Source organism: Polypterus senegalus, chromosome 17, assembly GCF_016835505.1.
Source record: "Polypterus senegalus isolate Bchr_013 chromosome 17, ASM1683550v1, whole genome shotgun sequence".
In the NCBI taxonomy this organism is placed as follows: Eukaryota; Metazoa; Chordata; class Cladistia; order Polypteriformes; family Polypteridae; genus Polypterus; species Polypterus senegalus.
The window spans coordinates 81,589,273-81,603,825 of NC_053170.1; the positions used below are offsets into that span (position 1 = coordinate 81,589,273).

General features: G+C 36.6%; 1 protein-coding gene across 2 annotated transcripts in view; it reads left to right on the forward strand.

The window, feature by feature from the left end:
• Positions 1-14,553, forward strand: part of tnrc6c1 (trinucleotide repeat containing adaptor 6C1) — a 91,042-nt gene that overhangs the window by 63,415 nt on the left and 13,074 nt on the right. For both annotated transcript variants that reach the window (XM_039740808.1, XM_039740809.1), the window contains exons 7-13: positions 2,432-2,598; positions 3,584-3,664; positions 3,909-3,966; positions 4,126-4,271; positions 6,375-6,524; positions 6,656-6,805; positions 7,045-7,164. In XM_039740808.1, coding sequence (XP_039596742.1) covers positions 2,432-2,598; positions 3,584-3,664; positions 3,909-3,966; positions 4,126-4,271; positions 6,375-6,524; positions 6,656-6,805; positions 7,045-7,164 — 872 coding nt within the window. The remainder of the gene's footprint in view (positions 1-2,431; positions 2,599-3,583; positions 3,665-3,908; positions 3,967-4,125; positions 4,272-6,374; positions 6,525-6,655; positions 6,806-7,044; positions 7,165-14,553) is intronic.

A 14,553-nucleotide genomic window follows, 5' to 3' on the forward strand; every position in this document is an offset into this window, starting at 1 on the left:
GTACTGTAGGATTTTATTTCTATTGCGTACCAAGCCTGTGTCTGTTCTTCTATTTGTGTCAATGTCCAGGTTTTTTATAGCTTGTATATTTGCCACCCAGTAATAAAAGTGAAAGTTAGGTAGAGCCATGCCACCTTCTGCCTTAGGTCTTTGTAGGGTTGCCCTTTGGATACGTGGATGTTTTGAATTCCAAATAAATGAGGTTATGATTGAATCTAATTCCTTAAAAATGATTTATTGATGTATATTAGAATGTTTTGGAATAGAAAAAGAAGCTTAGGAAGGATGTTCATCTTGACAATATTAATCCTTCCAGCTAAAGTGAGATGGAGGGTAGACCATCTATGCAAGTCTTATTTAATTTTTTCCATGCAGACAGCAAAACTGTGTTTATTTGTGATGTTTACCCCTAAGTTTTTATGGTGATCTGCAATGATAAAAGGAAAGGTGTCCAATCTAATACTGTGTGCTTGGGAATTCACTGGAAAGAGCATACTTTTGTTCAAATTAATTATGAGACCAGAAATCTTTTGAAACTCTGCTAGTGCTGTTAGGACTGCAGGTACAATATTTTGTGGATTGGATATATACAGTACCATATCATCTGCATATAGAGAAATTTTCTGTTAAAGCCCTTCTCTAATGATCCCCTTTTTCTCATAAGCATTTTGACAGTGAACTGCCAGTGGCTCAATGGCAATTGCAAAAAGCAGTAGTGACAAGTGACATCCTTGTCTAGTACAACGTTCTTGTCTGAAGTAGTCTGAATTAATGTTGTTAATACAAACTGAAGCTTCTGGACTGGTATTAAGTAGGTTGATCCATGCACAATGTTCAGGCCAAACCCAGATTTCTCCAACATAGTGAAAAGGTAGTTCCATTCAACTATATAAAATGTTTTTCTGCATCCAACGGTAATGTCATCTCTGGGGTGTTAGACTTTGCGGGTGAATATATTACATTAAACAGGGGCCAAAGACTAGAAGCCAAGTGTATTCCTTTAATAAATCTAGTGGTCTTTGTGACATTACCGAAGAAAGCACTTTCATCCTTCTAGCTAGGACTTTGGAGGGTATCTTAACATCATTATTCAAAAGTGAGATTGGTCCGAATGATGCACATTGTAATAAGTCCTTTTTTGCTTAGCAAAGACGGTAATTAAATCTTGATGAAAAGTTTAAGGTAGACTTTTATTGTCTCCAGCTTCTGTAAATGTTGCTACTAGACTTCCTTTTGGATACCAAATGCTTCTTTTTTGGTGATATGTTCAGTGGTACTTAATTGACAGTTTTTAGTTATCAGGTATCTGTGATAAACCTCAAGTTTGAGGGATGACAAGAAACACTTTAAAAATAAACGATGAGTAAAAGAAGGTTAATACCTAAGCCCACTCAAAATAAGCCAAATCTATTACACATGCCAAAGTATATGCAGCTTACAAACAGCCATTACAATAATAAATGTGTAAGACATGAATGCATATAATGATACTCCAAACAGCCGTGATGATGTATACATAGTTCAGAAAGTCCCTACTGTAAATGGTGCAAGTGAATTCCAAATTAAATTAAACAGTTTCTCTGGTTTAAAAGATGTAATGGATTGCCCTTTTTTATCTTCTGATGTGCACCTCTTGCCTGAAGAGCATCATGGACAGGTATTTTTGTTTGATTGATGCCTTTTTCCATGGCAACTTATAACATTTGAGAGATACAATTGGTTACATTTCTCTGAGTTTTCCAATTGGAGGACAGGCAAATGAAATGACTTGCCCATGGTTAGTGTCAGTAGAAAGATTTGAACGCACTACCTCAGTTTTTGAACTCTGAAGCATTAACCACTATTAACTGCCTGCCTAATGTATGGTATTGCAGGTACAGCACAAATGCTCACTGCTATCTCATGTAATTTAGTGCAGAATAAATTCCCTCAGTGCTATATCCTAGAGGCAAAGGGGTATTCCTGATGCCGTAGTTTATAAGTTGATCAGAAAGTCAAAGTCCTGTATCCTCCACTTCCAGTTTTTATATTTATAGTGCATACAAACAGACATGAAATGCAATTCACATTAGCCCCTTCACATTAGAGAAAATCCTCTTTAAAAGCCGGAATCCCACATTTACATCCCAGATATCTATGCAGTCATATCAGACGTAACACCAAACGGGGCATACTAAAAGAGAACAATTCCATATGCAGCATCCCTGCATTAGTGTGTTCAAAGCTTCACTGCTGTATGACCATACCAGTACATCCTACTGCTGCACTGTTTTACATAGTTGTTTTGCATGTTGATTACATTACTGCATATTACAATATTTCTGGATTAGCCAAGGTTTACTAAACATCAATATGATATCGTCTTTTATGGCACATGAACATCATGAATAATTACCAAAGCAGTAACAGTCTTTGTTGCTTTTGTTTTTAGCCTCCAAATCTATGCAAGATGGGTGGGGAAGTGCTCCAGAAGAGCTTAGTGTCTCTGCTGGCCAGTGGGATCAGGAGGAGGGTGACATTTGGAACAGCACTGCCTCTCAGGAGAGCAACTCCTCCTGTAACTCTTGGGGAACTGGACCTAAAACAGGCCAACAAAAAGTAAGTACAGTGATCCCTCGATATATCGCGGTTCGACTTTTGCAGCTTCACTCTATTGCGGATTTTAAATGTAAGCATATATAAATGTATATCACAGATTTTTCGCTGGTTCGCGGATTTCTGCGGACAATGGGTCTTTTAATTTATGGTACATGCTTCCTCAGTTGCTTTGCCCAGTTGATTTCATACAAGGGACGCTATTGGCAGATGGCTGAGAAGCTACCCAATCAGAGCACGTATTACATATTAAATAAAACTCCTCAATGATATACGATATGCTTCCCTTGAGGTGCTTCGCATACTTGAAAGCCCAAACAGCCCTATGATTGTTTGCTTTTCTCTCTCTCTCTCTCTCTCTGACATTCTCTGCCCCGACGTGCACTCCTTTGAAGAGGAAGATATGTTTGCATTCTTTTAATTGTGAGACGGAACTGTCATCTCTGTCTTGTCATGGAGCACAGTTTAAACTTTTGACTAAAGGGTGTTATTTCATGTCTAGAGGGCTCTAATAATGTTAGAAAATGTATTTAGAAGGTCGTAAACAGGTTTTCTATGATCTAACTGCAAAAATATTCAATTTATAAATAAAGAATCCTACTTCGCGGAAATTCATTTATCGCAGCAGAGTCTGGAACAGATTAACCGCGATAAACGAGAGGGTTTACTGTAGTTAGAAAGTCAAGTCAAGATGATGCACCTTGCATTGGTCTCAATAACAAATATGTGACGTGAAAGAATATGGGATTTTTCCTGGTTCAGCTAAACCCACCCATCTTTTTTTGTGCTCATCTATTTTTGATGATCATCCTTCATCTGTTTCACCCTAATTAAGCAATTTAAGATCTGGCCATTCTGGTGTTCAATATTACAGTCACACAAGACAAAAGATCCTTGTCACACTCTGCTTTTCTGCTGTATGTTGCTCTGTATGTAGTCCCACTCAAAGCTGTAATATGGTTACTTCTTTTTTTTTTTTTTGCTGTAGTCTTTGAAAGCCTCCTGCAAACAGGATGATGCTTGGTTAGTGAGTCGCTTGATCAAACAACTCACTGACATGGGCTTCCCGGTGAGTAAGAATTATATTCTTTGCTAGCCTTTCAGATTTGCACTTTTGCTTACTGCTTAGCTATAATGCTAATTCTTGTTAGCTTCTAAGCAAATGTCCTTAGATACTAATAAGAAAATTGTAACCATGACTAAAAGTAATTTGCTTTTACAGTGATTTATATCAGAAATACACAAGCAAGTGTTATGTCAGTTACATTAAAGTAAGAGTACTATACTGATAAAAACTCTTAATTCATCTACAGAGAGAACCTGCTGAGGAAGCTTTAAAAAGCAACAACATGAATCTTGATCAGGCAATGAGTAAGTAATGTACAAAAGCAGAAACCCTGAGAGCTTAATGTTCTGTAAGAATTCTAACACACTCCCTTCCTTAAGGTTGGGTGTCTAAATCTCTGTTATTCTAATCTTCTGTACCACTATTATTTTTGCTTATGTCTGCTTTCATGCACTTTCCACCAGGCACTCTGTTGGAAAAGAAGACTGAAATGGATAAGCGGGGAATGGAAATTTCCGAGTACAATGGCCTGGCCCCCAAAACTCTTGGCTGCCGTCCCACTGCAATCTCCAAAGAGTCTTCCTCAGAACGTGCCCCTTTTATAGATAAGGTAGTGCTTCAGGTAGAACGTAAATTCTTGGTCCGTGTACATTTTTTTCACCTTGCAACTCTGTGACACCTCCTTTATAATATTATTTATCCCTGCATTGTGAAGATTCTTACATCATTTTTTGTTAAGAAAGTTGTCAGTCAGTCATTTTCCAACCTGCTATATCACAACACAGGGTCACGGGGTCTGGTGGAGCCATTCCCAGCCTGCACAGGGCGCAAGGCAGGAACAAACCCCGGGCAGGGCACCAGCCCACCGTAGGGCACACACCAGGGACAATTTAGGATCACCAGTGCACCTAACATGCATGTCTTAGGACTATGGGAGGAAATTGGAGCACCTGGAGGAAACCTACACAGACACAGGGAGAACATTCAAACTCTATGCAGGGAGGACCCGGGAAGCGAACCCAGGTCTCCTTACTGCGAGGCAGCAGTGCTACCACTGCGCCACCATGCCGCCCTTAGGCAAGTTGTTTCATTATAAAATATATTTGTAGTGTTGTAAATATGGATGAACCTTACAGAATTTTCCTGGCCACATTCCAGCTAATTCTTCATATACTTTACACATTTAGTGTTATTGTAAGCTTAGAGTCCAATACTCTGCTACCTTACTTCTAACGGTGTAATGTTATTTCATGAGGTGTTCAAGTCAATGCCTGTCCAGTCACTTTATTGTACCAGTACCAGCGTACACAATTACATAAAAGCATATGTGCTGCATATTCATATCGACTGCAAAGCAAGTACATTAATACTATCCAGGTTGCTTTGAATTACTGGACATCTTAAGTATCCTGAGGTGACATAAGCTGATTTAAATAATGGAGATGAAATTATGAAAGCAAAAGTTGAATTTGCAGTCATGTTTTGATGTTTATTTTAAGTCTTTAAGTAATATGTTATACAGTTGTACAGCATTACTTCCCTGATTCACCCACTTAATAGTATTATGTTTAGGACAAACCACATTAAAGTTATGCATCCCAGTATTCACTGCTTATTGCCAGGCTAGACAATGAATGGGACATCTGGCAGATTTGTCAAACACATGCAATCATATGAGTAAATCAAAGTAGCAATAATTTCCTTATCTACAAAACACATAAATTATGTTTTGAATTACATTATTTGTACTTGCTCCATGCTGTATCTGGATCAAATGCTTCTGGAGCATAAGTTATTTTCATGCTGTGACCTGATTCACATCAACTCAGATCAAGCCTGAAGACTCCGCGCACACACTTTTGCCCATTTACTATGTTCGCATTTCAAGATAGCTGCATAACAGTGCACTAACTTCAGTGAAAAAAATGAAACTTGGCCCTTGTTTATCTAGTATTATCAAATTTTACCTGTACCCAGTAAGAAACCTATTTTGCTGTAATTTTATATGGATTTGGAAAATACATTCTTTTTACAAAAAGTAAATACAAAATACAAGGTACAAAAAGAAAACATACAGTTATATAGAAAAAGCTTTTGAAGCTGCATATAAATGTGCCCAGTTTATGATATACCTGTTAATTTTGGGTATTTACAGGACATGCCATAGGGCAACTTGGTAGAAATTTTACACGGTCATCTAAGATAAATCAAATGATAATGCATCAGATCAATTGAGTTTATATTAACACTTGAAAAGGAGAGTCTTGATCTGGAATACACTCATTGACACACTAACTATATCCAGGTCATATCTGACCAGAACCATTTGATCCATTTTTTAATATTATTAATAGTGTTTCGTGTTTTGCATGAAGGCTAATCTGACTTTCTAAACCCAGCAACATTTTCAGTTTTCTACGGTTGCAACACCTTGTATGTTTAGACGCTTCATATTTTTAATGTCCATACACCTCATAGAATCACAAAAATGACTAGACCTAAGTTTCTTTAATCTGCTTACACATATCCAACAATAATGAAAATTAGATTTTTCTGTCAGACTGGTGTTGTGGAGTAACAGTTTATTTCAAGAGTTTTTAACAAATGAACACGTTCTCCTGCAATTTCAGTATAGTTTGTACATAATTGGCATTCCTTGGTGGTTTTATATTTTTCATCCTAAGTTTACCACTTCTTTCATTCCTCTTTACAGGATGGCAGCCTAGGGGAAGACACCCCAAGCTCACCATTTTTGCCTTCTCCAAATCTGAAGCTCTCCCTCTCTAGCAGTGCCCTCCCCAGCCAGTCACTGGGTGGGGTCTCATCGGGACTAGCTGTGCAAAACTTGAACTCAAATAGACAGGTACATTAATACAGTGAAGCTATTGTAGCAGTTATATTAATGTATTTAACCAGAATCTGCTTTCTTTCACTATTGCTATCACACCCTGACTGTTTTTCCTATTACATTTCTGATCTTAACTTTTTGGACAGATGCAGAGCGGTATGTTCGGCAGTAGCAGCACACCCCAGACCCGGGCCATGCCGCAACAGCAGACTCCAGCACCTCCAACTTCTGTGCCGCCTCTAAATTCCTCGCAGCCTAGTCTTCGTGCACAAGTGCCTCAGTTTCTTTCCCCTCAGGTATGAGATCACAGTCTTCTATCCATAATTGTGCAGTATGGTGCAAGATTAAAGACAATGCTTATAATGGCATTAAGCAAGTGGTGTTTCTTACTAATTCACTGGAGAAAAGGATGTTGCTTTATTCTTTAATGTTAGTTACATTTATTTAAAACAGCAGAAGTGTCTATACAAATAGTTGGTCTGAAATAAAGGAAGTTAGCTTCTCTTTGAAGCTTTGTTTTTTTTTTCCTTTTCAGGTTCAAGCACAGCTCTTGCAGTTTGCAGCAAAAAACATTGGTCTCAACCCTGCACTTTTAACTTCACCAATGAACCCTCAGCACATGACCCTCCTGAATCAACTCTACCAACTACAGCTGGTAAGTAAGAGATTCACATCTGGGAAATACCTAGAGCCAATTCTGAATTCATAGGTTAACAGATCTTTGAAATTTCACTGCACTATATTTTTTATTATTGGAATACTCCAACCCATAAATTATATTTTTTATATATTACTTAACATGCTGAATGGAGAGAAAATTTGATATAATGAAAGCCAGTAGTGACGAATGTTGCACCTGTAAACGATGTGGAATAAATCCATGTAGTAAAAGGAAAAACAAATCTCACGTTTCTCTTGTTACATAATCCACATGTTAGTTATTCAATCTTATGCTCAAAACATGGAAAACGTGCATTTTTGCTAAGATATTGTTAGATACATATTTCTGGAATACTCAGTGCATATCATAAACAGGAAACTAAAGCTGCACATGTGTAACTTTTTGTATTGAAAAGTGAACTCTTGACCTAGGAATGAGGAGGTGAGGCAGGTTTTCAATTCAAAAAGTTCATCACTTGATGCTGTAATATACTGTTTATGATGTACTGTATGCTAATTATTGTGGAAGTAGCTACATAATATTTTTGTAAAAAACACATGCATTTTGTACTTTCTGTGCATAACTGATATATGCATTATGCGGCATGCACAGTGTTAGGTTTTTTTCCACCTTAATTTTTCCAAGGACTTGTGTTTTTAAAAAAAAATAAAAAATCATTTGCCATTGTATAGTATTAGCCAGACCTCATTAAAAATTGCCGATATTTGTAATCTTATTGTGAGCAAATTTAAATATCACAGAAGTACAACATTGTTGGCTTATCATTTAAGAGCAAAATATGGATAATGCTACTATTAACTCTCTAACATTTGGCCTCAAAATCTGCAGCAGACTGTAATCAGTCAATGTACAACTTGACACGTCCATGAATGAAACAAAATCTAAAGCATGAACTGCTGCTCTTCATTGCAAAATGGGTCACATCAGACTGCAGGCCTCTAAATATAATTGGAAGGTACAGGAGGCAGAGAGATGTCATTCAGCAAGGTCTCATAAATCATGCACATTACCTTCACACAAAACAAAATATATTGTGTATCAAGGATTTAAATAAAGACACGAGTCTGCCATTTGAGCTGCTAAGAAACTGTACCAAAGTGGCATTTATAGAGGACAACTGGACATTGCTGAAATGCTTTGGATGAACCTGTGATTAATTGAGTGACCTTTTCTGATAGTGATTTAAGATTTTAATCTTTTGACAGTCTCCTAATTTGTACACTTTGTCTTTAATACTTTATTTATATATATATATATGTATACTATATATATATATATATATATATATATATATATATATATATATATATATATATATATATATATTAAATAAATAAATAAATTACCCGTCTTATCTCCTGATTACTGTATTTTAAATTGACTTTTTGAAAATTACTAAAAATTGTTCAGACAAGTGCAAGAATAAGATTTACAGTTATATTCTGTCTGTATGTCCGTCTGTCTACTGAATCCATCCGTTTTCTTCACACAAGTCCACTTACACAGTCAGGGTATCAGAGTACCTGTTCCCATACCTACAGTATTACATTAAAGCTGGTATCTAAACCTTCTTGTAATCCCGGTCTCTTCTTGAGCATACACAGTCCATACAGTTATTTACACTCAATCACACTGGCTCAGTTTAAAGTTGCTATTTAGCCTGACTCATGTATCATTTGACAACATGGAAGGAAAATGTGAAAACCTAAAAGAATACTCCATGCAGACATTATACTGCTCTTAGTTTGCTTATTACAGACAAAAGTTATGTCTACACAGCTGGGTTTGTTTGCAGTGTTATCAGGTTAGATAGTACCAGGTTAATAATTGTTTACTGCATTTTGTCATTTGGAGATAACTAATTTGAAACATACAGACCTGGTGTTGGAGGGTGCCATAATGTGAGCAGTCTTTTACTATTTTACACCATTGTCCTTTATTTGAGGTACGTTTTAGGGCTCGTTTGTACTTCACGCTCAGAACGTGTACACGCCCGGATCATGGCTACCACGTGTTCTCAGCGTTCATTTGATGCATCCTCTGAGCAGGTCTTTAGAAATGAACGTGATGCATGCCGCGAGTTGCAGTACCAGCAAAAAGTCGGTTGGGCACAGTGTGCTAAAAGTTGGAATGTGACATCAGAGTCTTTGTTTACTATCAACATGTGACAGAAAGCCTCTTTGCGGATCCTACGAGATCGGTGTCTGCGCTTTGATGTTTGATGAATGGTTTGATGTGGTGAAGCAAATAGGCGACATACAGATGCATTCGTGGTGCTTTTATGTTCAAGCATTGCATATTCCCAATCGTAATGACACGATACATTCTAAAAGTCTTGCATACCATGTTTTGTGCCGTCTTTTTTTTTTTTTGCAACTTCAAAACGGCAACATTATGTACAGCGCTGTATTTGAGCCACTGAGAAAAAAAATTAAGGACATTAAGTTCCCAATGTTTGCTGAAATGAACACATCCCTGGATTGATGGATTTAATCAATAAGCATAATTTTCTGAGATATTGCGGTAAGGTGTCATCGGAATTTAATGGGTGTTCTAGGCAATTCATAACACAGAGAAGCCGAACATGTTCTCACTGTGATAATATCTCGCACTGCCACCTGGTGGATTCATACAGATTTACGTAAAGTATGCACGCAAGTATAAACACTACAACGCTTGCGTAGCAGGAGCGTCCGCTGCAGCATGTGTCGCGTCGCATGAAGTATAAACCCAGCCTTATGTTAACTTGTATGAGCATTTTTCACATATTGTGTATGCAGATATCTATATGCAATCATTGAAAATTAGCATTAATTTTAATTATTTGTCTGAATTCATTTTTTTTAAACCACACAGCGGACAATTATTTTGTGCATGTCTTTTAAGCATAGTATCACTTTTTTGGGTTTTAATACCTTTCTGTACTTCCTAGATTGGAGGCTATGGGCTGGTCCAATCTGAATAATTGTTGCTGTTTCAAACAGCATTTTAAACTCTATGGCAGTATTGCAAACAAGCAGTATTCGGGTTTTGAATAGGATTTATTATTTATTTATACGTCAATATCATTTTTTTTTCGCAAAGTATACTGAAATGTAATTTTTTTTCACCTCAGACACAGAGCTGTCACTTTATATTTTAGTTCATCAATAAATGGAGTGCTCGTCAGAAACTACTTATAAATCTCAAAGACTGACATACTGCTTTTCTATTTTTTGTTGGACTGGGAAAGATTTTTAGTAATGCTGACCTCTTTTTGTTTTTTTTTGTTTTTTGTTTTTTTTTAGGAACACAGAATTGAATTAATTTGTACCCCTCTAGTTTTGTCTCCCATCAGTCTCATGCTTCTGACAAAGTGTTGGTGACAGACTGATATTTTTGGTTATTTAGATACATGTCTAGAGACATGTATTGTAGTACACAGAGCTTAATTAATAATTATTAATTAATAATGTAATAATAAAGTTAAAGGATACAGGCTGTTGCAAGGCATTTTCATACTTTCAGCACTTTTTTTAAAATTTTAGAGTAATGAATCAAATTTAAGAAAGTTACAATACATTAATTTAAATATTGCATCTTTGTTTCAAATTATTGTCAAAATATACTGTACATCGAGTTGTACGTAACAGTAGAAATACCATGATTCATTGACTGGATAAATTTATAGTCAAATTGTATTTTCATATCTTAATCCACTAGTTGTCCCTGCCCCTTCCCCACATACAGTGGAACCGTAATTCGTTGCAAAACGTGACCCAAATTAATTTCCCCCATAGGATTGTATGTAAATACAATTAATCCTTTCCAGACCGTACGAACTGTATGTAAATATATTTTTTTAAATAAATATGTTTACAGTGTAATAGTAAACGAAATGTAAAAACATTGATTAACACTGAGAAAACCTTGAACAGAGAAAACTAACATTGTAAGAGCTACAGCCTTACGAACCGCTCGCTGTAAACACTTTTTTTAATGAGATTTAAGCACAGGGGAAAAAATAAACATTTGAAAATTCCTTAATTTATACAAAAACTAACCATAAACAACCAAGAAAACTAACCTTGCATGAGTCGAGTTCTGGCATGAAGGAAGTGAGCAGGAAGCTGGGTGGAGAGGAGATTACAGTTTTGAGGTAAAGTCCCTCTTCACGATGCGCATCTAACTGAGAACAATGTACTATACAGGGAGAGACTGAACACGTGCATAAATCACCGGTGCGTACGAAATGGAAGGGAAATGAAATAGAACACAAAGAGTTCACAGTGAATGCACACGGAGAGACTGAACATGTGCGGAAATCATCGGCGCGTACGAACCGGAAGGGAAACTGGCTTGTTTGTCACCCGAATGTGTGGTCGTGAACAGATGCAAAAGTTTGGCAAACGTTTTGGTCGTAACCCGATTTGTATGTGTTCCAAGACGTTCGTGACCTGGGGTTCCACTGTAGTGTGCTTCTAGGCCATGATTCTTTGAACTGTTTTGAGTAGGGTTTTCATGGAAGCAACTCCACCACATTTCCCTCAAATATCTTGTAAAATTCTTCATTATGAGGGACTATTTCACCTAAAAATATTAGAAAGTGGTTGTTCGTTGTGTAAAACCTGATGGTGTTCCACAACATCACTAGCTGAATACATGAACACCTGAAGAGGAAGCATAGCACAGTCAGTCCAACAATACCATAAATAACACACTTATACTTATTTAGCTGTTCAACAACACTTGGTTGAAGCATTGGGATGAAAATTAAATCAACAATATTTCTTAGAACATTAGAACAATCTAGACGAGAACAGGCCATTCAGCCCAACAAAGCTCGCCAGTCCTATCCACTTGTTTCCTCCAAGAAAACATCAAGTCGAGTTTTGAAAGTCTCTAACGTCTTACTGTCTACCACACTACTTGGTAGCTTATTCCAAGTGTCTATCGTTCTTTGTGTAAAGAAAAACTTCCTAATGTTTGTGCGAAAGTTACCCTTAACAAGTTTCCAACTGTGTCCCTGTGTTCTTGATGAGCTCATTTTAAAATACAAGTCTCAATCCACTGTACTAATTCCCTTCATAATTTTAAACACTTCAATCATGTCACCTCTTAATCTTCTTTTGCTTAAACTGTAAAGGCTCAGCTCTTTTAATCTTTCCTCATAATTCTACCCCTGTAGACCTGGAATCAGCCTACTTGCTCTTCTCTGGACCTTTTCTAGTGCTGCTATGTCCTTTTTGTAGCCTGGAGACCAAAACTGCACACAGTACTCAAGATGAGGCCTCACCGGTGCATTATAAAGGTTGAGCATAATCTCCTTGGACTTGTACTCCACAGATCGTCCTATATAACCTAACATTCTGTTAGCCTTCTTAATGGCTTCTGAACACTGTTGGGAAGTTGATAGCTTGGAGTCCACTATGACTCCTAAATCCTTCTCATAAGGTGTACTCTCGATTTTCCGACCGCCCATTGTGTATTCAAACCTAATATTTTTACTTCCTATGTGTAATACTTTACATTTACTGACATTAAATTTCTTCTGCCACAAATCTGCCCAAGCCTGTATGCTATCCAAGTCCTTCTGTAATGATATAACGGATTCTAAATTATCTGCTAATCCACCTATCTTGGTATCATCTGCAAACTTAACCAGCTTGTTACTTATATTCCTATCTAAATCATTTATATATATTAAAAATAGCAGCGGCCCTAGCACTGACCCCTGTGGAACACCACTCTTAACATCGGCCAGTTCTGATGAGGTTCCTTGCACCATCACCCTCTGCTTCCTGTGTTTGAGCCAATTCTGCACCCATCTAAAAACATCATCCTGAACTCCCACTTCTTTTAACTTGATGCCCAACCTCTCATGTGGCACCTTATCAAATGCTTTCTGAATAGAGGACAGAGTGTCAGTCATCAACATTATTTCTTATGTGCACTGAAGTAAAATAATGTTTCAGTACATAGACTTGCTAAATAATGTTAGTTTTAATACAGTGAAATAAGTATCATGTTAGGTTACTCATTACTTTAAAAAGTAATCTGACTATGCAGTTTGTGAAATGTACTTGCTAGCTTTATTTTAAGCAGAGTTGTATTTTTACTAATTGCCAGATGTAGCCGCGTTTGTCCAAAATTACCAAAGTTGTGCAGCTTTTAGCTTGCTTCATAGGACAGTTCAGGCAATAGTATGATGTGTTTTCAAATAATTCCACAATCCAAATATCTTCTTTTTAAAACTTTTAGTAAAATTCAAAGCAAAACGGTAAACACAAAAATAGAAAAAAAATTGATATTACAAGGAAAAGAAAAATTTTTGTTTAAAGAAAGTTCTGTTTAAGGCTTGCTTGTTTCATTTCTCTCTGGTCATACAGTCATAGTTTCAAATGTTCATATCAAAACGGTTCAAAAACTCTATGCCAATAGTCTGTTTGCAGACCAACCTAACACTCCATGTTTCTAAAAGTTTCACTGTTTCCTAACTGTCTTAATTAACACTCTGTTATAATACAGGTATAGCTAAGAAAGTTCAGTTTAATGTTAACTTACAGGAAGTAAAAGGCTTTACCATAATCTAAGTAACTATGTAAAACTGATATTCTATTGAAATTAAGCAGACAATTATGTGAATTTAACATTAACTTTCCAAGATTGGCTTTTACACCATGTATTTATGGCACTACTAGCAACTCTTTAACTGTCATATTATGGATCTGAAAGAAAAACTTTCTTATCTTTGGCTATCAAAATTAAGCAGCAGTAACATCCATTCTTTTTACTTGATTGCACACTACGCACATGCTTAACCTCTTCCTCACTAGCTGTCACCAGACAGCTTTAGCATGCATGTGCACAGTGTTACACATACAGCAGGAGGCAGGAATGTATATCTGTTTTAAGTAATTGCAGGTGTTACGTTACTCATTACTTGAAAAAGTTATTTCACTATGCAGTGCACTTTACTTTTAACACATTAGCCCCACTATTTATTATATTGATAAGCTTATGTTTTCCAGAACTGATTTCATTTTATTTTTCACATTCAACTTGTCTGCAGGTGAAGGCCTTTTTCATGGTATTTTGGGTAAAAATATTAGGGTTGATTTATCTGTGGATGGGCTTATACACCATAAATAAAATAAACATGGATGACACATTCAAAGCAAAAGAAGCCTGTAAAAAGATGCTTAAGTGATTCACTATCCTAAAGCAACTTTAAGAGTTCCTCCATTTGTTTATATAATTATCAACTAGTCTTGTATGCAAATCATAATCACTGTATCACTGCAAATGACCTGTAGAAGAATTTAGCTCTCACTAGAATAAGTTCACTCAGTTCATCAGTTGCTCACATGATCCTACATTTAA